Source organism: Heliangelus exortis, chromosome 1, assembly GCF_036169615.1.
Source record: "Heliangelus exortis chromosome 1, bHelExo1.hap1, whole genome shotgun sequence".
In the NCBI taxonomy this organism is placed as follows: Eukaryota; Metazoa; Chordata; class Aves; order Apodiformes; family Trochilidae; genus Heliangelus; species Heliangelus exortis.
In genome coordinates this window covers 189908635-189933102 of record NC_092422.1, presented here as the reverse complement: position 1 = coordinate 189933102, position 24468 = coordinate 189908635, and the positions used below count along the sequence as shown (strand labels likewise).

The window sequence follows — 24468 nt, the reverse complement described above, 5'->3', positions numbered from 1 at the left end:
ACATAATACAAAACTCACTTGATTACACAAGCATAAAATCTTCAGAAAAGCAGGCTAAAATGGGGAAAAAGGCTTCTTAGACAGACAGGAGCAAGTGACATCACAAAATAACCATTAAGGATTAAATTCAGGAAGGACCAAGGGTTGCAGCACCAGCACATCTTGCCTGCTCATCAAAACCCAATAGCTTTGACCAAGCTTGGTGGAAAGTTTGACCTATTATTACAAATAAAAGGTTCTTGGCTTGGTGTTGTGTGACATTCTAATAAAAAAATTAACCAGATGACATGAAGATGCTACTGCACAAATAGATTAAGATGGGTTAATCTATTCAAATTATAAACAGAAAACTCTTTACCAAATGCCTATCTCGTCATAGTCTGAAGAACCATTTCTTAGTGTGATTTTGTAATTAGCAAGACTGAAGCACCAAATTCTCCTAATAAAATTCACAAATGACAAGCAGTAGACCATGGAGCTGACAGGATGCATACATGGTGGTTCAAGTGGAGTAACTTAAAAAGATTAGCAGTAACAGGCAATGAGCACTACAATCAAATGTAAACCTGGTAGTTAAAGGTTTCATAATGAGCAAAGTTCATCCTTAAGAAGATGGGAAGCACCAGCTTGGAAAAATGAAGTGGTTGGAGCAGATCATCAGCTGAGTATCAGTATGACTTGGCAACAAATGCCTTCCAGAGTGCTTGTGCCTAGAAATAACTGCTTAATACAGAGCAAGACTAGAAAAAACATCTATATGTCCTTCAAGAAAACTTAGTCACAGTTTTACAGCAGTTATATGCAGGCAGTTATACAGCAATGTATGTGTTTTATGAAAAGAGATCTTGTACATGATGTGCATTGCTCTGGACAAGAGCGGCCAGAACAACGGAATAAACATATATATTGCATCTTAATAAAGAAGCTTGTGTATTGAAGTTTTTTTGAAGAATACACCATATGGAAAGCTCATGCCCATGCACAGACAGACATTTCTAACCCCTACTTGCAGGAACTCCAACTGCAGCTTCTTGGTACTCTTGTCACAGTAATACCTACATTTGGCTAACAAAGTGAGAAAAGGGCAAATGGAATCCAGGAACCCTTCACCTTGAATTATGGCAAGACCAAAGCAGAATTAGTAAAATTCCTTAAGACATGCCCACTCCTCCTTCACCATAACTTAACACAGGAAAGCTTTAGGCTTCAGTAGAGGACTGCAAGTCATTAGTTTCAGCTACTTACAGACATGTGTAATCTGGACTGGAATCTGCAAAGCTGCCACAGGGCTCGGTGTGCTGCCTGCGTTCTCCTCCAAGCGAGCCACTCGGATCTGCACGTGCTGAACCCCTGAACTGGAATTAGTGTTTGGTAATCCACTTCCAGATTTGCTGTCCGAAAGCTGGTGCCCTGCATTGTTTTTTTGGTTCTCATGGAGTTGTTTAAGACCTTTTATAAGCACTGAGAGAAAGAATACTCATGCTAAAGTATGCTGAAGAAACACACTTGGCATGCTGCACATGAGATTTATTCAAGATGAGAGGAGCAAACAAAGCCCATCTTAATTTGGAGCTTAAACAATATATAGAGATGTATTGACTAGAAATTTAGCACATACATAAAACATATTTATAGTCAACTACTGGAGTGAACTTGATTTTCCTCAAGGAATCTAGACATTTTAGAATGCTTGGAAAAAACCCAAACAACTTGTAAAATTTTGGACCTCTCTAAAAACATGTATGGTATATCCTCAAGTTACAAACAAATGCCAGTATCAGTATCACTACTTGTGTTGCGTTGCTATCAGAAATATATCCTTAAAACTTACAGAAAATGCAAGAGAAGTTGTTCAAGATGTTGACAGAAGTGTCACCGCAAATAGGGAACAAAAGAAAATTTATGTTGCAGTGGCTCTGCTATTTAATTCAAACATCTCTCACTCCAGACAGCATGTCTGGGGCAAGAGAGTGGATCCTGTTGATTCAGTAGTGTACTTATATTATGAATTATTTCATGCAACAACTGTCTATTAACACATAATTTACACTGTATTAAGCATAACAGGGCTATTGCAGCCTCCAGGCATGACTACCATATATAACTACAATGGTGACTGCAGCAAAAGTGTCCATGAAATTACACCTTTCATTATAACATGACTAACATCTCTGATTTTTGTTTTTCCTCTCCCCAGGACAGAGAAAAGGAGGACTGAATGAAAGGTCAACTGAGACTGAAACACCCTTTGGCTCAGGCACTAGCTTCTCTGACTGAGAGCTACAAAAGATGTATTTGGGCAGCTTTATATCAATTCCATCCCTTCTCCTGGCTGTGCAGCTAGTAGTAGATCTCTGTTCTGCCAACAGTAAGGTTCAGCATCTCACACAGATTACATTTTAAAGGTAACAGATCTAACCTGAAGTGATACTGATAGGCTGCAGATACACATCCTCTTCCACCTGAAGAGGTCACTGCCCTGCATACCAAAGATAATCACCAGCTGGTATGCCAGCTGAGCTGCTTATATATATGTTGTCACTTCATCCAAAGTGAAGGGAGTTGTTAAAATCTGCTGTTTAGTTGTATGCATCAGTTTGGCTAATTTCAACTGAAACATTTAAGGATTGCTTGTAAGAGCACTCCAGCCAGTAGATCTAAAAGGACAGTAACTTCCAGCAAAGAAACAATGTGCTCTTTGGCCAGCAATGCTCTAATGAGACAACAAAACGCAGCCTTATTCCTTTGAAATTTATGAAAGGAGCTTTCAGAAGAGAAGTGTTCAAACAGTACATTACCAGGGAATGAAACATCTTTGTGGTTTGCAATCTGTCTTTTAATGGTCCACCATTTACTCCGGAGCCACTGTGGTGAGCGGACACTACTCCATCCTTCAGCTAGTAAATCCCAATTGATGTCATTTTCATCAGAAACTTCAAGTTCCGCTATCCTGGCAGGATACAGAAAATATTTACCTGTTAGAAACTACCCTCCAGACTGGGAGGGGTGTTGCACATCTCTGGTCTTGTCACATGTAAGAGCAGCAAAATGGCATGCTAGTGAATAGTCCTCCAGAGCTCATGAATCAACACAGACTTCCAAGGTTGCAACGCTGCTGGAGGTGAAGCAGAATCATAAACAACAGGAGATAAACCAGACCTGTTAGATGATCCAGTCCATCTCCTTGCCATGCAAGATTATTCTCCTTTTTTATATATAAAGTAGGAGTTCTGTCAGATTATTGTGAAGCATTCCAAATGATGGTACTTGCATCTTTTTTCTTTGGAAAACCATTCCCCAAACATCTCCAAGGGAGGAAATACCCTGAAAATCTAGTTTATTAATTTCATGTTTAGATATTTACTCTTTTGTTTTCTCATAAATGACACTCATCCATCCTGAACATTGATTTTTGCCCCCTCTCAGATGCTTCTTAGCCAAGGGAGATGAAATATTAAAATTTCCTCATAAATCACTCCCATCAGGCTCTCCAGGGGACAGTCATCACATAATTTTGGCAGATGTTATGCACATGCTACCAGAATCTGGTGGAATACTCTCAGTATCTCTGAATTGCCTCCAGCTCATCTGAACGTGGAGCATAAGACAGACCAATGAATAGTGAGAAAGGAAAAGAACTGTGGAAGTTAAGAAAAATTCTCTTAACAAACCAAACAAAAAACCTGAACACTCCTGCTAGCTATAAGCCCCCCCGCCCCCCCAAAAAAAACCAGCCACCCCAAAAAAACCAAAACAACAACCCCAGAAAAACAACAAAGAAAAATCTACCAAAACCAAGCCTGCAGGATCAGTTAAGGATATCTGGACAGACCAAACCAGATACCATTTGTACAGAAATACTGAGAATTATAACCAGAGCATTCTGAAATAGGAATCGGGTTTTGAGTTCATGTCAAAGAGCTTCATGAAAGTCATAGAATCACAGAATCAACCAGGTTGGAAAGGACCTCTGAGATCATTAAGTCCAACCCTTAATCCACTACCACTCTGGTTCCCAGACCATGGCACTGAGTGCCACATTCAGTCTCTTCTTAAAAACCTCCATTGACCGAGAATCCACCACCTCCCTGGGCAGCCCATTCCAATGCCTGATCACCCTCTCTGTGTAGAATTTCTTCCTAATATCTAACCTAAACCTCCCCTGGCAAATTAATTAATATTGCTTTGTAAATCATGCTTAAGCTTCCTGAATGTCTTGGTTTCTTATTCCCACCCAAAGCTATCAACCTACAAAAATCCACTGGCTAAAAAGCCTGAGTTAAAGGCATTCAAAACGGGACGACTGGAGAGAGTGAAAAATTTCCAAAATTACTGTCAGGTTGCCAGTTGAAATGTGGTCAAAGATGCTGATATCCAATCAGTGTTTGGTGGCCTACATGAAATTAATCTGCAGTTTCAGTTTGGGTCTTTGTAAACAAGATGCCCAGATTACAGAAATCACCACTGCTCTTGACCCTTGTTGGTCATCTCAACAGAGAGGCCAAGGACTGAATGGGCAGGGAGACTGAACTACCCTCCAGTTAAAGTGCATTGGTGGGGCAAAGTGTGGGATGCTTGCATGGTCACTGCCTGTGCTGTACCTTTTCTGTGGAATAAAGAAGACTTCAGTCTCCAGGGCTTTCAATGACACCTTTCACGAACACTAACATTCACTAAAAAAACAAAAACAAAACAAAACAAAAAAGTTCACTGATAAATCTCTGGGAAGTGTAGACACAGCAGTGATTTCTGGAGGGTTCTAGAGTCTTCAGCATCTAAGAAACCAGCAAAATGGACCCCAATGGAATCCTGCTTGCATCACATATTACAAGCTTTTAAAAGTAACTAAATGAACAAACCTCAAGATCAGATTTATTTCATCTTCCTTGGTCCACTCAGTTCCCCCACTTTGCTTCCAGTTGAGATAGTTGAGCCACTTTGATCTGCACTGCTTTTCAGAGCGCGTCCCGACCCGTTCTGCCACAGCAGCCCATGATACACCTTGTGTGACAATGTCACCTGGTTCTGTGCTAGTCAGCTCATGCACTACTTCTGCTAGTCTTTTTTCTTCTTTCTCTGTCCACTTTCCTGAAAGAGAGAAAACCCCTCCAACTTAGCAGCAGATGCTTTCTGTTCTGGACATGTCAACAGACATTTAACTTCAGTGTCTTAATACCTTCTTCCAGATGCAAATATTGACTTATAAAGATGTAACTCTTCTTCCTTAAGAACAATTTATATTATAGCTATTCTTGATTAACAAATTCATAATTTCATTATTTTGATGCCAAGTTTCTTTCTCTTATTTTCCTCTCAGAGATGAATGAAGCCACATAAAACTTACTAAAATACTGACCAAAGCAAACTGGTCCAAGCTACCTGAATTGTATTAGTTGAAGTTAATGAATCAGACAACAGTTTAGTATACAGTAATTACATGAGGTCTGGCTAAATTTTCCTTCCATTTGAATATATTCACTACAAAATCAATACTTTACTCCTAAGATGCTTCTGTCTCTTAATGACACAAATATACAGTGAATGTTTATACACATTAAACACAGAAGAAAATACTTTTTAATCCACCTTAAAATATATCCCCCAGTGGCATAAATGTATTAAAGACAATAGACTGCAAAAATAAACTGCATGTTCTGATCTTCAAGAAGTGAACTAGAGAATTGTATACCAAATATGTTCTAAGATGTCCACAGATCTCACATTTTAAGCTCCTCAGTTCAGAGGAAAACATAATCTCTGAAAACACTATTGACAAAGGTGACAGAATTTTATCTAGAACATCCATGACTGACACCAACATTTACCTCACCTGTGTTGCAGGTATCCTTCATCAATCTACACCGATCTTTTACAGATGAAGCACTTCTCCCCAGTGCAGCTCCTATTGTGGCCCAGTCATTCCCATGCTTCATTCTCAGCCTAAATAGAAACATGCTCATTAGAACTATATCCAGTTATGAAATTACCAGTTTCATAATTTACCGTAATTTGCCAATTTACTCTAATAAAAACAGGATAAATGTGCAGTTTACAGGCTTAAAGACAGAATGGGGAGTCACTTTGGAACTACAATATTAAACCATTTTCAATTATCAGTGCTTATTTTTCTGTGTGTTTTTAAGAAGCCTTTTGGACCAGTCAAGCCATTGGATACTCACTAATAATTTTTTTAATATCTAATTGTTTTGCAGGAATGCTATGAGGCTTAATTATTGTTTAAAATACAATATGAATGTTTAGATAAACAGCCAACATCTAGTCTACAGAAGTTCCTCAAGGATTTTAAGTGATACAGGAGATAGCTTGATAAATTTAAATAATGCCTAATGAAAACTCAGTTATCCTACAATTTAAATGAGACAAAACTGCATAATCATGTTCATAATTTTATCTGTTATCTCCCACACATGACAGCAGGTTGCTTAACATGCTGAGCCACAACTACTTTTGGTACATCAGACACCACAGGCACCTTTAAAATGTCACAAAAAAGCTAAACTGATTCAAACATATCAATTAATACAACAACAAAAAAAATCCTTTCCTTCCTTCAGTGCAATGTGATTTCTTCAAGCTGCTGAACTGTGGAAAGATGCAGGAAGAAATAAAGTCTGCAGCCCCCACCCCCTTTGATCTGTCAGGTTCACAGTGAAAATCAAAAAGCCTTACTAACAATTTTTGTGTCTCTTAATCCTGCACAGGCAAGATCCTACCCTTGACCTGCCCGTTCTTTAGAAATAACCTTTGTTCAGGTTTCCTAAATAAATGACATTTCTGTTTTTCACAAGTATAACTGCAGTTGTTGACTGTGCTTGTAAAAAACTGGAACATTACTAGTTTCAGCAGAAGGCTTGCTTTAGAACTTTATTGCATATTTTTAATGTCCCAAATACACACTTAAAAATATAAAAAATTATAGACCAAATGTAGATTTATTTCTTTTTAGATTAATTTAGTGACCACTATCTTCTGGTAGAGTTGGAGCAGTTAAATTTACTTGTAATTTTTCAGTGATTTCATATAACCTGTAAAAACTACTCAAGCTACTAAATACAAATAAGCATTATGTTATTAATAGAAAAACTTACTCTTTAAGCTTTTCAATTTCCTCAGGAGTATACCTAGCAACAGGCAAATAAAAACACATTATTTTAAACAGAAAGCATAGAGCATAAATATTTTTGCTTCACTAACCATACAATACATATCTAGTTACAACAGGAGATTGAGGAATTTCAGCTGTGAGAAACAAATTGACTGAATGCTTCAGGAGAACATGAAGAACAAATGCCATTTTCCACATCAGTGCATTTCTAAAGTTATCTGGCCTAATATTCCTCTCGTTTGCCAGCAAAATTCCTCATTCTTGGTGATCTTACTAGGACCAGAATTAGAATTTTGTGTAACAGCCTCACAAATAAACAGAGATTTCACTGTAAGTCTAACTTTTCATAAAAAAACAAACAAAAAAAACCTAACAAAAAAAAAACCAAACAAGCCCAAGAAAAAGAAATCCCAGCACTGAGATTAATTAACTCAAGGTCACAGTTCAAGAAACCACATCTGACTGGATCCATGCTTGTGTCAAAACCATACCAGATTTAAAGTTGTGGATGCTATCAACACAACTACTGTCAAGGCTGATCAAAAGCATTCAGCAGAGGTGACTTATAATTAGGAAGAGCTAGGTCTGTTTTAAAAGAATTGTCTCTTACATATGACATGTCAAACATTCAGTTCATGACCCTACTCATACCAATAAAACCATGCAGCATTAGAGGTTTTCATACTTTCCAACATGGTTTCTGTCATCATACATGCGAAGGACTCTTCTATAGACCGCAAAGAGAGGCCGATTCAGACCCCAAGCTATTGTCCTGTAGAAATCTTTTCTTTCATCTTTTGACATTTCAAATATAATTTCAGTGGCATCTTTTATTCCACGGGCCTAGAAGAAAGCATTTAAAAAAAAAACAAAACAAAAAACACCAAACAAACCACAAACAAAACAACTTAGATAAAGTCTACATAACCAAGAAGCAGAACACTTAAAAACTGCAGCCTAATGTATCATTATTTAACATTCTACCTCAAATACCACTCTCTGAAAGTTAAATCGAATATTTATGAATTAGCTACAAATACAAACCCTTGAGCTCTAGGGATTTTTTTACACTGGAGTTCAGGTAGACACAGAAGCTTTCACATTCATCTACATTTTAAAAAAACCTGCTCAATGTGTATTTTAAAATTAAGACCGGAGGCGTCATTTATAACATCATGGAAAATGTACTCTGGTGGAATTAACCTAGGGTTATGCAGCAAAAGGCTGTCAAAAAGTGCAGTATCAATTTATTACATAATTTTAGAAATTTTTTTATCTGAAAGCAATTTTTTTCCCTGTTAAACTACCCTTCTTGCTCTGGTGGAAACAAAAAGCAAACTTGATTTTAAAAAAATGGAGTTAAGTATAAAAGGCAAAGTGTAGTTTAATTTCAGCTTAAACGAAAAATCACTATTTCAATTCAAAGTAGTACAAGAAAGATAAATAGAAATATAATGAAACAAATGAGTTACCAGCAACTCAATAGAATTATTTAGCTAGCTTAAAAAAATCTTATATAGATATAAAAATAATATTACCTAGGAATTATTTTGTGGCAGAACTTATAATACATGTGTGGGTAGGCACATTTTTAATAACTAATACTGAGGATTTTCATAACAATTAAGACTAATTTCAGGGCTTTTTTTGATTCACAAATGAAGGCTGGTGAGCTTTTTTTAATATCTGGGCTATGTACTCTCAGCTGTAAGGTCTCAGCTCAAATATTCTCAGCTGTAACCCTACCCACCAACATGACTTATGGGCAATTATCACTGTCAGCATGTTGACTGCATACCTATTTTTACACTGAGAACTGTCAACAATATATTAAGGAAAAGAAAGGTGATACAGGCCCCCTGTTAGTGTAGTAAACAAATACAGATATGGCATCAAAGAAGTTGGGAAGCTGTATTCAATGTTTTGTAAGGAAAATTATCTCTATTCCTACTGCAAGTTTTTCCTGCCTTCACCAAAGATTTAATGAGTGATGTATATTCAGAGAAAGAGATTAAGTAACTTGAACACTGTGGGGTGAAATGTTAAAATGGCTTATATTCACTACACAAATTAAAAACAAAGTTACGTTCAGTAGTCTCAAATCCTAAGTATGGATACAACAATTTAATGTATTTCAAAGGGGTAACAACCATTTCTACTACAAACTGACCAGCAGCACTTACTTCACATTCTGGAAATTTCTGAAGAAAGTTGGTTTTTTAAGCTGGAGCTGCATCACCATCAGGGGATGGTTTGGGTTGGAAGGGACCTTAAAGATCATTTACTTCCAACCCACCTGGAAGGACCCATCCAACCTGTTCTTAAACTCTTCCAGGAAGGAGGCATCAACAACTTCCCTGGGCAACCTGTACCAGTGCCTTACCACCCTCAAAGGAAAGAATTTCTTTGCAATAAACTGATCTAAATCTACCCTCTTTCAGTTTAAATACATTCCCCCTCATCCTGTCACTACATGTCCTTGCAAAAAGTCCCTCTCCAGCTTTGTAGGCACCCCTTCAGGTACTGGAAGCCTGCTGTAAGGTCTCCCCTGAACATTTTCTTCTCCAAGATGAACAACCCCAATTGCCTGAGCCTGTCTTTGCAGGAGAGGTGCTCCAGCCCTCTAATAATCTGCATAACTTTCTTCAACAGCTCCATGTCCTTCTTATGTTGGGGGCTCCAGAACTGGACACAGTAATGCAGGTGGAGCCTCATCAGAGCAGAGTTTAGGGGGAGAATCACTTTCCTGGACCTGCTGACAATGTTTCTTTTGATGCAGCCCAAATTACCTTTGGCTTTCTGGGCTTCAAGCACACAGTAACAGCTCACCTTGAGCTTTTTATCAACCAACACTCCCAAGTCCTTCTCCTTGGGGCTGTTCTCAATCTTCTCTGCCCAGCCTGTATTTCTGCTTGAGATTGCCCTGACTCAGGTGCAGCACCTTGCACTTGTCCCTGTTGAATTTTATGGTGTTTGCACAGCCCACCTCTCCAGCCTGCCCAGGTCCCTCTGGATGGCCTCCCTCCCCTCCAGTGTGTCAACCACATCACACAGCTTGGTCACCAGCAAAAATGCTGAGGGTGCAATCTAACTTTGTATGTAAGATATACATAAAATGTAAGGTAACACACTCTAACACATACCTTTAAATAACGCTCAATATTACTCATCAAAATGTCAATTTCTTCCTTTGACCACATCCCTTGCTTCCACTTGTGACCTGAAAACAGAAATGACAAAGTAATTACTGAAGTGAAAGTCAGCAGTACAACAACAAAAATGCCAAAAAACAGAAGCCTCATTATTGCAATTAACAAAGAAAAGAGAGCTGTAACTTCATCTATTTTTAACTAGAACTAATTTCAAACAGATATTATTTCAGAACTGATAAACAATCCTCAGTAACTGTGAATTAATGTTTAAATAATGTGACTCAGACCCCTCTTCAAAAACATCAGTTTCCTAAAAACAGAACATGGATTCCTCTATGTGCTGTCGAGTCATATTTTCAGTTTTCTCTTCATCCACAACTAGAAAATTTTTGTCTTTAAATTGACATCTTAAATTTCCATGCACTCAAGCAATTCCAGAGTTTGGACTTAAAATGTCACTCAAAATATTACTTGAGGAATTGGCAATAACACGGGGTTTTCTTAGATGCCTTATAACTTCTCAATGTGTGTGTAATGCCACCTACTGTGAATGCTTTTCATGGACATAAATGCTCTACCTAGTTGATTTTGACAAGCTGGTCCCTGTCTTTTGGGGACTGGGAATAATTAGGAATAATGCCCAGTGGCCACAGTCAAGATCTACACTCCTCCTGAGTGTTTTATTTTCCAAATAAAAGTGGCAAACCAGCAGAAACAAACATTATACTTTGCCTCTGACCATGCCCTACAGTTACTACGACACCAATTAACCTTTAAAAGCAAACCCAATCACCTTTATTCAGAGAAAAAATTTCAAACCTGAGGCCTGTCAATAAAATATGAAAACATTCCTACCTTGAATTCATATATAGATTCCTCTTTTTTCCCCTCGTGCTCTTACTGTACGTTATATTAACAACCACTTATAATTAAGAGTATGCTGGTGACCCAGTTTACATACTGGTGTGTACTGGCTAAAAGCCCATCTCTCCTCAGAAAAATCAGGGTACTTCCTTCTTAGCCTGCTAATTACCAGAGCTGAGAGGCAGAACACACCAAAGAGACTGTTTACTCAAATCCAATTATAATGAAAAGTACAGGCATTATCACTAATTCTATTTGAACTGATTAGAGAAAACTCTCCCCTTGTGCCTGATTGCTTCAATCTCTCCTTCCAAAGCTACAGAGACAGAACAATAACCTACTCACAGTTGTGATTCTATAATATATCAACTTCTATCCAAGCATCTGAGCTGACTTAAAGAGCTGTTGCCAGCATTTATGTGGAATAATCTTTAACACCCAACTATTTTAGGAAAGAAAGTCTATTTTGCACTTTGTGTGTTTGCATATTCAGTGCCAAGATTATTAAAATCTGCCCATGGGTCTTCAAGGAAACTATGATCAGGTGGAGACTGCTATAAAATGATGAACTCAGGCAACACAAGTCAATCTCTTAGCTACTGTGAAAGGAGATGCATAGTGGCATCTTTCATGATCTCTGTGACACAACCCACAGACCCCCAAGAAAGGTTCAGCTACTATAGATTCACAAACATATTTCTAGATACATGGTGATGGATGGTCACCTGATATACCCCTGAGACAGCTACAAAAGAAACAAATACAAGTTTAACAAGACACACATCAAACATGAAGCCACCATACCACATGAAAGAAAACAGTAATTTCTCTGCAAAATTACCAGTACATGCTCCTCAACCACAGCTGAGAACATGCTGCTCCCAACACCAGTAACTGCCAGATCCTAAATTCTGTGCTTTCTTTCACCCTAGAGCACAGCAATTGTAGCAACAGAGTTTCTCACTACTTCTACCCAACTGCCTTACTGCTGTGATGAAAAGAGGTTTCTTTGTCATCCCAACTCTGCTCTAAAAATCTCATCAATAAGGACAGAGAAAACAGGAAAAAATAGTTATTGGCTGTCAGAAGCAACTGTCAGTACACTCTTGGGATAACTGTGTGAAATTGGTCATTGGCAGAGTTGTTCAGCTTCCTTTCTCTGAATTTTCCATAGCCAACACTCAGGCTCTGCATGCCTCACCCACATTTTTCCCTGACTCAGCAGTACACACTGCTCTCAGCTCAGTAAAGCTCACTGGCTAAGAGACCATTTTCTTCTGTGAGAGGAAACCATTTTTTTTTTTTCTAAAATTTTCTAATAGGAAAGGGAGTTGCTTTGGACTGGATGAAAAAGATTTTTTTCCCTCTAGAAAGAGGTAAAGTCAAGGTAGGAAAAACAGTAAAGAGATTGAGGAAACTGGAGAGAGACAATATGTCTTCATTAGACACTAAGTTTTTTCTCTAGTTTTAGATAGGGCACTTTCCCTGGGAAGAAAAAACCAAAAAGCTCTGAAGTTCAGCAACTACAACATGACTGCACTCATGTATTTTAAAAGGGAGGAATGCCAACAGTGTGGCAGTTTTAGGAGCAGTGGTGATTATTTCAGTAGATCCTGGTCTGCATAATCCCTCTTCTTCTGAAACAACTCAGTTCCAGAAACTGCTTAATATGAATTACAACACAGCAGCCAGACTAGTAAGCTCTAACTGGAGGAATATGTATTAACCTGAGCACATGTGTATTAACAGGAGCACTGGTGTACCTCCCTCTGACTCCTAACCAGGTAGAAGTGCAAGCAGAGCAAACACAGCTGTCTGCTCCATCTGTGCTGACACACATTATCTACAGCAGGTGCCTATCAATGCCAGCAGAATCACTGTGACCACTGCAATTATGGACCCTCTTTCTCTCCAAGTGTATCTGGAGTTCAGTTCCCTTCTTGCATACTAAATGTTAGAGATGTTGAAGACTTAACACATTGTCTCTCTCAGCACTTTCAGAATTAGCCTTCTGAAATGCCTTTAGTAAAAAAGATTACTTCATGCAACTTGCAAAACGTTCCAAGACATTTGCAATATCTTACCTCTTTACAGCATGGCATAACTCCATGTGAAATGTCCTACCTTTATTTGTTAGAGAATCCTTATCCTCTTTGGTTGTGAACCAGGCTTGACTAACAGCTGACACTTCTTCATTGCCCATTGGGGAGATTTCATCCAGCTGTTCATTCTGAAGAATCTTGAAAAGACCAATATGAAATCAAGAAGTAATATTTTCATTTCTTTCTATGACCATGCATTTAATATGAAGTCATAACAGGAAGGAAAGTAAAACTAGCACACCTAGTTACCTTACTGACTGCTCAGAAAGTGCCACTTTTTAGATATGGGATTAAAGGTATATTCACCTTTCTTAATACACGTAACCAAGATTTAGCATCTTAACATACAGAAGCTGTGAAAATTAATTAGGTAACATTCTTCATCCTGCTTAATGTACAGTGAATAGAAGGAGTCTCACTGTCTTTGGTGAAAAGAGGACTATGTCTAACATCTCCAGTCTTTAACTTCAAAACATGGTACACTCACACTGAGAACTGTATTTAACTGCTAGGACAGGCAACAAGACAAAGCACAGTTAAGCCTGTTATAAAGCTTGATTTATGTAAAAAAATGACAGCAAGAACATAAACTTGTTTTCTGTGCAGATCATAACAAAGTAAGTAATCATCAGTGGAGTGTTAAATCTGTTGCTGTTTACTGTATTGCTCTTTGGGCAGTAAGTTATGGAACAAAAAGCCTTTCAAATATTTAATGATTCAATTGAACGTTTATAGAAAAACATTTTACAATCAAGATCCATTTTCAAATACATTAGTTTCATGCTAAAAATAATCTTACTCATTTAATAACCCCTGTCTTCTATTTATGTCCCTTTCGGTTTCAACTTCAGTAAAAATGTAAACAAAAGAGGTGAATTTGTAAGTTTTACTGTACCTGAATCTGAGTAACAGTTCCTTCGTTAATCTCATCTTCAGCTACCTCAGTGGTAGCAGTCATGGTCACCTCAAAGCTCTGATCATTTTCTGAAACTTCAAATTGGAAAATTTAGTTGTATATCTTACTCCTGTAACATTTTTAATGCATCCTACAGGATTTATGAATTGCTACCTTTGCTCTGAAAATTTTAAAGAGGCCTTAGTAGATATTTATTTGTTGACACAGTAAAATTGTCAAAGTTATCATCAACTGCTCCTTTTCTTGAAATGTAAACATGGATTTTGAAACCTTCAGTTTTACACTTGACCATAACTGAGATCTAATGTGAAACATAAGTAAAAGGTGTTTAATCTTCTGCACATGCTTCCTTTTACAAGGAAATTTTTTTTTCAGATGCTGAAGGACAACATTTAAACCTTTTGTCTGCATTCTTTTTCCCCAGTTTTCCTTCAACACAGTAGTAACACTTTTACTAAGGAGTTTCTATTAAGTTCCACCAAATAAACAGCCACTGCATGTATTGTAACTTGGTATTTTAACTTGCTAGAGATGGTTTTGCTTCTCTTTGGAGATTATATTCAATTAACAACTTCCTTAAGACTGATTCAGTACTCAGTCTACCTTCTGCTCAACAATCTCTCCTTTAAAAAGACCATACATCTCATTATCATAAAACACAGAAATACGAACTGTATTGTTTGATTTGATCACTTTGATCATTAAAGAGACCTAATCACTCTTTGCAGGATTAACACATTTAATTTGGTTCACAAACTTATTCTTCAACTTACTCAATGTATCCCTATCTCTAAGGCAGTTTTATTTTGCCAGTACTGTACAGATAATAATTGCTACAAAACCATCTGAGTTTCTGACAGGTAAAGATGATACCTAAGTACACTAATAAATATGAAAATAAAATATGCAGAATATTCTAATGTGATCTAAAGAGTCCACTTCTAACCTTTACCAACAGAAACATTTGCTGCAAGAGTGCATAAAGGTAAAATAACTTACTTGGAACTGCAACAACAGAAATGCATGGAGTGGAATCATCAAGGCTTTGATCATCCTCTGATAAACAAAGCCTCTTGCGTGGAGGCTCAGTGCTATCTTCAGAGTCTACTTCATCAGTTTCTAACAATTAAAAAACATGCAGATTATTTTGTTAAAAAAATAGAGCTTTAGACCAAAATAAAATTTAGAAACAAATGTTGGTTGGATGCAAAGTCAAGGAACTTTGTCTCAGCTATGGGCAGTAACAGTTCACACTGCTACTTCAACACAGATTTTCTGTGAGATTTTCTTTGTGAATTACATCCACAGCCCATAAGCCTCCAGAAATTTGGATACATGTTTGGTTCTAAGAACTCACTTCCACTGAAATAAGTCAGAACAGCTATAACCTTGTTGGACACATATGCACATAATATTGTGATTTACACCCAATCTGACACTTTGTCCTTCTTTAAATTGAATCAGAGCATATCACAGCACAGAAAGCAGGATCCAAGTAGCTCACAGACTTGAATGGATCCATAAAAAACCCAAAAACAAATCAAAAGAAAAGAAAAGCTACTCAATACAATTCTCTACCATTCTGAGGGCAGTGAAGTATAAGGTTCCCTTCAGTGTCCTGAGTCAAAGTCACAGAGTTCACGGTTTCTACTGTCACTGTGTCAGACTCTTCTTCAACTGTGCTCATACTCAAACCTGAAAGAGAAATACATGGATTATTTATCTTCAGCCAGACTGTCTCTTTGGCCATAAAACTTCTTCCTTTATCTCCAACAACCAGCCTGACCACCTGCAGAAAATGATGAATGTCTTGTGCACTCTTTCACATGAACAATTGCCTGGTTTAAAACATTCACCTGCCTTGACTTCTCCAGCATATTTATACATTGCACAGGGCAACATCACATAGCTTCAAAACTACTGTTCCAGTAAAAAATAGTGCTAAGCTCCCTATTCAGAAGCATTTGCAATCTACTTTTTAAAAAACCCACAAACCTAGGCTATTACTTTTTCACATCTGACATTTATTGTCTCACCAATATTGTTGCACTGCTAATTTAATAATTTTGCTATTATACAACCTAAAGCTAGCCAGAACTGAGAAATATTTTTGTAGTGTCACACTACCCATAGCTGCTCTATTTAAAGATGGGTAAGTTGCAAAGTTTTCTTCTCCTTATGTGCATATAATTAACTTAAAAAGCTAGTATTTTATCTTTACCAGTGAAACAACATGAGAACAAACAACATGAGAACTGAAAAATTGGATGCAGGCAGTCACCAGTAGAAAAAGAACTGCTCAGAATATGCATCACCCAAGCAGTATTCACTGAAATTAATGAATGAAGGCAATACAAAGTGTTCCTGATAATAATTTCCACTAGAAAAGTATTACAAAACACAACGCTTGTAAGAACTTAAATGTAAACTATCACTATTGCTATTTTGAAATAAAACAAAGCAAAATCCCATAAAGAAGTTCTAATCTACTGAATACAAACAATGCAATTTTTTTTCTGCAATTCTTTAATCAGTTTTGAGCATCTTGGTTTGGTGCCTGCCTTTGGCAGAGATATTTTCTTCGTAAAAAGAAAATATCTATTTCTCCTTGAAGTGTTCAGTCCTTTTTCTGTGTCTTCTTCTTTGTCAACAACAGAAAAAAATTACTTGTAAATTTTACTGTAAAGCCAAAATACTGTTGCCAACAATTCTAATTTACATTAATGAATCATAGACTATAGTTTAAAAAAAATATATAGATCGCATATACAAAGCTTCCATGTACCAGGCAGGGATATCTATATACCCATACATAAATGGAATTCACAACCTGTATTTTAAATCCCCTGTATAATATTAAAAATTTTGTTTCAGCAGGAAATTATTTAATTTTCATTCAGAAAACATGTTCTTTGATACTGAAAATTCCCAAGAGCAGTGTTTTCTTGGAAGGATAAAACTACTGCCAGTCTTTCAGTAAAATTACTTAACACCTCTCAAGTTTAATGAAGATTTGGCACATCTTTAAGCACATGTAGTGACTGATTGCTAGAATGAAGTGGTATTACCCTTCTGAACATGTCAAAAATTTCAGATACCATTGACATTTTAAATGAGAGGGTTTGCAAATTAACATCTACCATCAGCTGCCAAACACAAGTGTAGGAGGCAGTAACTTCCTTGGGATTCATCTGCTTCTGAGTTCTTCAGCCTCTGTATCCTTCACTAAAGTGATGGTTGATGCACATCTATAGGACTTTTTTTAAGAACCAAAATAAGTAACCCTGACTCTAAAACATAAAGAGAGAAATCCAAAGTATTATAACTGAAGTAGCAGATTGTAACTTGCTCAACTCAGGTCCGAGTCACAAAAGATGCAATTTTTTTGGAATGAACAAATACAATTTTATAAAAAGCCTTAAGAGATAAGATTCTCTTTTTCCTGATCATTTGTGCCTTCTGAGTAACTTTTTACTGCAATGAATGCTGTAGTAAAACTCCCCATCAGTCACTCAAGAATTGCTGAGAATCAAACAATATTTTTTTAGGATGAGGCTCCCAAGACAAAACCACAGAGTAATCAGGGTTATTCATTTGCACTCTCTCCCTCCCTAGTCTGCCATGTTAGAAAAAAACACAGCAGGGAAAGGGTTTATGCATCCAAACCTAGTAACTCCAGCAAAGGTGGGAAGATACACTATGATCAATAGCTGTTACTGGCACTTCCACAGTAAGAACTGTAACAGAACTAAACACACAACACCTGAAATGCCACATCTAAGAGATTCCTCTGCTTGAGCTCTCAGGTGCTCCTTATGAAGCACTAAAAACTGCACAGTATATTGCTACAGGAACTGTGATTTCCTGTGAAGCACACCTCAGTGTAAACCCTGGATTGCCCAGGGTTGTGTAAACCATTCTTCCCAAGAATGGTTTATCACAACAGTAAGTGCAGGTTCTCCAGAAAAATCCCAATAATAAGTGTCAGACTTGGGATTTAACATACCTCAAGTTTTCTGAGTAACCTACTAATAATAACCGAGTCTTAGCAAAAAAATTATGACAAACCAAATCCTAGATTTGACTTGAGAAATTGCCATCAAATTTAATGGATATGGCCTTGAACCTCAACCAAAAGCAGACTGTAAAGTACATAAGGAGTCAGGTCAAAGTCAAATGCATATTTTGGATGTTAATTTTTATTCCTTAGAGTACACAAATACAAGAAAACTGAAGGAAACAGGTAGTTTTCAAGATACATTTATACCAAGACAGAAGCTTTAACCCATGAAGATACCAATTTGTGCCTGACAGGTGAGAAAAATAAATCAAGTAACCGTGGGTGTTCTGGGAGAGCAGGAAACAATCTTCAGATCTTATAAAAATCATTGATTTGCACATTAAAAAATGACAGAACTACCACATATGCTGAAGATTCATCAAACATGACATATGTTGGGACCACCTGGGACTTTACAGTGAGCACAGTGGAGAAAGCACAGTGCTGCTGCAGGGGACACTGCCCTCTGATGAAGGCTCCTTTGATACTGGCCGCAGGGACACTGTCCTCACCCGATGTCCTTGATTTATCATGGGATGACAGCTGAAACAAAGCCATACCACCGCAGAGGTCTTTTAGGATGTGCCATGCAAATTCTGCTTAATACAGATGCCATCTGCAAATCCACTACACATCCACTTTTGAAAAAGTGACACCAAGTTAATGACAGCCAGCATCCCTTAATTAGTGAGCATTACAAGGTAGTGGCCTCATCAGCTCCAAAACATCTTCTTTTCAACTTCACTAAGCTTGCACTTGAACAGGCTTTCCTTTATATTTAAAACAAAACCTTGACATTTAAATGCACGACCCAAGCCTTTCCTTTGGCCCTTGATTCAAACACACGACAGATGTCCATATGCCACTAATATTTTATGTTCTGAAGGAGGGCGTTAGCTTGCAGGGAAAGGGAACACTATAGGCTGCAAATATACCACCCGTGTGGATGTATACTATAAAATGCAGTGAAGGCAGAATAATCTTAAATATCTACGATAGCACTTCATAAATAAGTATAAATTTAATAAGCATTGCTACTTAAGATTTTTAGTGTTCTCACAATTTAAAGACTTGCATCACAATTTTAAACAGGTCTCAACATGCAACCAGATAGGAAAAAACTTTGCCTACAAGAATTATTTAATATAGAACTACAGTATAAATTTTCCACTAAACCATGGGGTGCAGTAGTTCTTATTTATTTGGAAAACATGCAGCAGATTTGGCAGAAAAAATTTACAAAGCTATTTTTATACATAGTTACAAAAAAATCAGAAACATTTTAATACAAAATTCCTGTAATTCTAAATAATCTTCACTAGGCAGATGTGCTCAGTTATTCTGTGGGTTGTAAAAATTAGGAACAGTAAGAAACAGTATTTTTACCCTTGCAGACAGAATTCATTATGCCTAGTTATTAATGGAATGTTGTGTTCAGTCTTCTGTGGATTCCTGTAAATTTTTAAAATTTCTTCATGAAATTGTATTTAAGGTGAGTTAGTTAAAGTGTATTTTAATAAATCCTGTAAGAAACAAAACCTCAGGTTTATTAAAGGACACTTCTGGCTCCAGAGGCATTTAACTGAAACATTCATAGGGGATGCACTCAGACTTCAAGATACTCATTCAAGAGTAACACAAAGGAAACAAAGTCATTACAGGAACCCATATACCTCATATTTAACTCAGCCTGAATGTTCAGTGTGTTCCATGCCATAGCTCCTAAGAAGTAAATACTTACAATATAACTACTGCCAATTCTCTCATGCTATTATTTAACAAAAAACTTTTTGTCCACATGAAACAGGTTCCACTCAGCTCTAAAAATCCAACGTGCAGAAATTGACATTAACAGCTGCTACAAGAGACACAAGAGGGGACCAAATCAGAGAGATCACAAACAGAAGGACCCGAAGACCTGAGTTTGAGTCACACAAAGATTTATTAAACTCGTGTTTCAGCACAAGATTACAGTCCTTTATGTACAGTTGCAGTCTACCCAGCAGTGGTATTTAAAGTGGGACATCACAGAAATGGAATATGTAGGAGACACAATGGGATAAACTGTTCTCTTTTGCACCAAAACAAGTTTGGCAGAACACCATGAGTTCCAGCTTCTCAACTGATATTTTAATAAAAAGCACTAAGGATGCTTTAAATGTCACACAGAAAAAAGAAAACTAAGTCCTAACTCTTTAAAAAGACAAAAACACAGAAAATTGGTTGTTGGGTTGATTTTTTTTTTTTTCATAATAGAAAATAGCTCTCAGGCACGAGGTTATGACTATGGATAAAAAATTTGCTAAGTCTGATATGTACTACAGTAAATATTCTTTTTCTTTCATGTAAATCCAGTTTCACTCTAGAAACATTCCAGTAACTTCACCTTTATAAACAAAAGGCAGAAATTTAGCATTCACTAGAATATGATAAAATGATTGGTAACCAAACTGTACAAGGTGTAAGATTGACAAGTATTGCCACAACTTTGCTGTTTTCTGACAGACAGATGAGCACAGAACTAATGCTCATAAATAACAAAACGTAAAATATAGTATAGACAAAATGGAGGTCTTTGTCCCTTATTCACCCATCTTTCATAATTTTGAGTGGCTAGGCAAAAAATCTGTACTTTTAGTAATTCTATTTAACGAGTTTTAATGATCAGTCTTTTCAGTAAGTCATAAAACATCATCTAGAAAGTTTCAAAAAAAAAAAAAAAAAGAATGAAGTTGTTGCCATTACTACATTCAGGTGGATTTACAGAACACAGAATTTGAGTAAGATGTGTCCACCTCGTAGCAAAGCCTAAATCTCCTGCTTTTGGCAAGGGGATTTTAACTATCCTGTCAAGAAGCCAATTTTCATCTATGGCCAGAGCAGCATTGGCAAGCAAAAAGCATTTTCTCGATTACTTCAACACATAAATTACAATGTCCAGGTGGGCCCAAACAATACTAATTCTTTGTGAAAAAACGCATAAACAAATACTACCTGTCAGCTAGAGGTGCCTAGAAATGCAATACACACCACTGTGCCCAGGTGCACAACCAAGAATAAAGAAACCTTGAAAAAAAAAAAAAGGGGGGGGGGAGGAGGGGGCTTGCCCAACCAGAACCCTTCATTTTAGCAAAAACAGAGAGCATAATTCTAGTACGAAAAACTCTGTAACTGCTTTTACATAACCCCCCAGATCTTGGTAGAATTGAGAATTTCAGACTTTACTTAAAAATAAAGCCCCAAGCAACCTTAAATCAGAACTCTCGCTGAAAAAAAAAATAATTATGAAACAAAACAGATAAAAGCCACAAGCTAAGGATAACCCAACCGCAAAACCCAGCGAAGCGAAATCGGGAGATTTAAACGCGTTGGTACAGCTGACCGTTCATCACAGGCATCACCGTAAGAGGGTTGAAAACACCAAAAACAACCTAAAACATCCCGCACGCCGCCGTCTCCTTCCACTCCCTTCCAAATGGAACCGAGGTTCGAGAACTTCCAGGTTTTTCCCGTATTTTGCCATCCGTTCATCCACCCCCTTCCCCCATTCCCTCCTGCGCAGCACCGCCGACCGCCGCCAGCACCCCGGGCAGGCGGGGAACGAGGGAGCCGGGCCCTAGGCAGCCGCCCTGCCTCGGTCCCCGGCACAGCCCCCGGGGCGGCGGCTCCGCGCCTCAGGGCCCGCCTCAGCCCCCCGCTGCCCCCCCAGCGCCGCCATTTGGTCCCGGGCCGCCGCCGCCGCCATTTTCCCGTTCTCTCGGCGGGCGGCGGCACCGGTTGATAACGCTGCCAGATCCGCTGCCAAGCTCCAACCCGGTCCCGGCCCAGCCCAGTCCGGCCGCGGCTGAGGCGTGGAGCCGGACATGGCCGCCTCCCCCTCCCGATCCCCTCAGGCTGCTCCGCTCCGCCGCCGCTGCCCGGCCGCTCCCGGCCCTGTCAGCCCGCAGGCCCCCGCGCACTTACTTCCTGTTTTGGGTCCGGGCACTTGAGAAACCAGGATGGAGACTCCCAAGTACCAGGATGGAGGCGCCGAGCGGCAGCGAGCGGCGAGTGGGGGAGGCGGAGGCGGAGGCAGCGGCGGGGCGAGGCGCAGGCAGCCCGCGAACCCGCCGGAAGGCTCCACCGCCCGCCCGCCCGTCGCTTCCGCCCCGCCGCGGCGCCACAAAGCGCCCAGCGCTGTGCCCGCAGCCGCGGGGTTGCCACAAAGCTTACGGACCTTCCCCTTCCCTGCTGCCGGCGGGGCGGGAAGGGTGTCCTCCTGCTTTCCCCTGTGCCGGGCCCTGAGGTAGAAGCCGCCCTTTTCATCTGTGCTTCCCTCGCGGCTCGTTCTTTATTGCCTTCCTGGCTATCAATCTGAAAAAAATAAAAAGGTGTAATATGTATTTAAAAGAAGAGCTTTAAAAAGGGGAATAAGCAAGTGTCTGGTGGCTTGTGGTGCTGCCCCGAGTCACCCGCTGAGCCCCCTCACAGACAAACCAGGGCAAGAGGGTGAGTGGGATCCCCTGCCCACCATTTTACATCTACAAACTTCATTACACTTCAACCGCAAAGCCCCTTTTTTTGGCTGCTTCCCTTCTGTGGTAGCACTCCAGCTGCCTCATCTTCCAGACCTTGGGAGCTTTAGAACATTCTTTTGTTCCCTGCAAACAGCCTTTCTGCAAATCTTTCTCACAGGCTGTAGCCTTCCTGAGCCCTCAGGAGGGGCTTGCAACATCTGTTTAGCAGTCAGGATTCAGTCGTCCTCAAGATCTTGTGCCTTTTAACAGTGTCACACCCCAGAAGTCTCAAAGGTGCCTGCAAGGGACTGATCAGCATGACCAGGGGAGGACAGTGCAGGACAGACACCCATTCCAGTTGAGTTTGTCTCAGATGGGGCTAAATGACTGGTTTGGCAACTGCATCTTGTCCATGAGATTTTGTCTTGCTTTGTTTGCCCTGAGCATGCTACAGCTTAGGGATCCTGGAATGAAAAGGATCCTCTATGCATGGCTCTTCCCAGGGAGATTCTGTGGAAGGGAGTGTAGCAAAGCCTGGTTCTGTTGCCTCCTATTCTAGATGAAAAACACAGCACTGAAGAAAACCTGGGAATTTGTGCCTGTAAAAAAAAAGGCTTCTAGTTGAGACATGGGAAAAGAGAGGTGGAGACTAAGAACTGTAATAAGGACACAAGGCAGGTTAGGGAGGAGACATTGCACATAAAATTATGATGATGAAAGAATGGAGATTAAATGTGTGTCTGGAAAAGGAGATGGTGGCTGGGATAAAAGCTGAAGGCAGGATTTATATAATCCTTTTTGCTTGAAGCACACTTAACTCTGGTGTCTGTGTACTTGGTCGTTCTGGACATCAAACCTCAGGGATCTCAAATTCCATGTCTAGTAGTTGAGTTCTAGAGAAAAGTTTGATTTAAGTCCCCAGTTCCCTTAGGTACTCCTTGACAAAAGTAGAGGTACAGTTCTTCTCTCCAGGCTTGCATACAGCTCTTGGATTTGGCAGCCTATGATCTCTTGGAAGCTCCTTTGGTTTTTTGTCCCTCAATTTTTGCAGCAAATGAAGAGAAGATGCTGTATTTGTCTTTTTTGAAGTATAACTTTGTTTTCCTTTTTTTTTAAAGTGGCTTGCTTTAAAAATAGCAGGATATCACTTAGTTGAGCATCACAAGGTGGCTGAGTTCAGACTGTACAGGAAGAGACAATATAGACATTTCATGTATGTCTTCACCATGTGAAAATTTTTAGAAAGGCTTCATGTAGTAAACAGCAAACATGAAGAGGACTCCTTCCATACCACACTTAATTTCATCATGTGTTATCCCCTTAGTTATGAGCTCCTTGTGTACTGGGACACTGGGAGTCATATGCCCTCATCCCGTGTCTCAGTCTCGGATCTACAAGATGTTTTGGTACAGTTTTGGGCTCATGACCTCTGCAGGTGCCCTATTTCCCATTTGCACAGTGGCAATAATATCACATTCCTGTCAGATAGGTGATATAACCACACTCAAGAACATTTTCTTTATATCAAGTTCAAGATACATGTAGAAAAAGCAATTTCTGTAGTTCTTTGGTGTTGGATGAACAGGGTAAAATCCTACAATGGATTCTTGTTTTGTGGAGCGAATGAGTTTCATCTGTCCTGTGTTGTCTTGTGTTAAGGAAACAATTACATGTGCATATAGCTCGTTAAGATGATGAAAGAATCAGAATTTTCTACTGACCTAACAATCCCCCCTTTTTTTTTTTTGAAGT

The 24468-nt window shown here is 38.9% G+C and overlaps 1 protein-coding gene across 2 annotated transcripts in view; it reads right to left on the bottom strand.

The window, feature by feature from the left end:
- The window catches only part of DMTF1 (cyclin D binding myb like transcription factor 1), a 32248-nt gene extending 9741 nt beyond the window's left edge, over positions 1-22507 (bottom strand). Inside the window, exons 1-12 of one of the 2 annotated variants that reach the window (XM_071734063.1) lie at positions 22184-22507; positions 15739-15855; positions 15160-15279; positions 14140-14234; positions 13267-13381; positions 10270-10346; positions 7812-7969; positions 7110-7142; positions 5831-5940; positions 4860-5088; positions 2799-2950; positions 1246-1461 (exon numbers count right to left, since the gene is read on the bottom strand). In XM_071734063.1, coding sequence (XP_071590164.1) covers positions 1246-1461; positions 2799-2950; positions 4860-5088; positions 5831-5940; positions 7110-7142; positions 7812-7969; positions 10270-10346; positions 13267-13381; positions 14140-14234; positions 15160-15279; positions 15739-15847 — 1414 coding nt within the window. In that variant the 5' untranslated portion in view covers positions 15848-15855; positions 22184-22507. The remainder of the gene's footprint in view (positions 1-1245; positions 1462-2798; positions 2951-4859; positions 5089-5830; positions 5941-7109; positions 7143-7811; positions 7970-10269; positions 10347-13266; positions 13382-14139; positions 14235-15159; positions 15280-15738; positions 15856-22183) is intronic. The other variant, XM_071734062.1, reaches the window with a different exon arrangement.
- Between the last annotated feature and the right edge of the window lie 1961 nt (positions 22508-24468).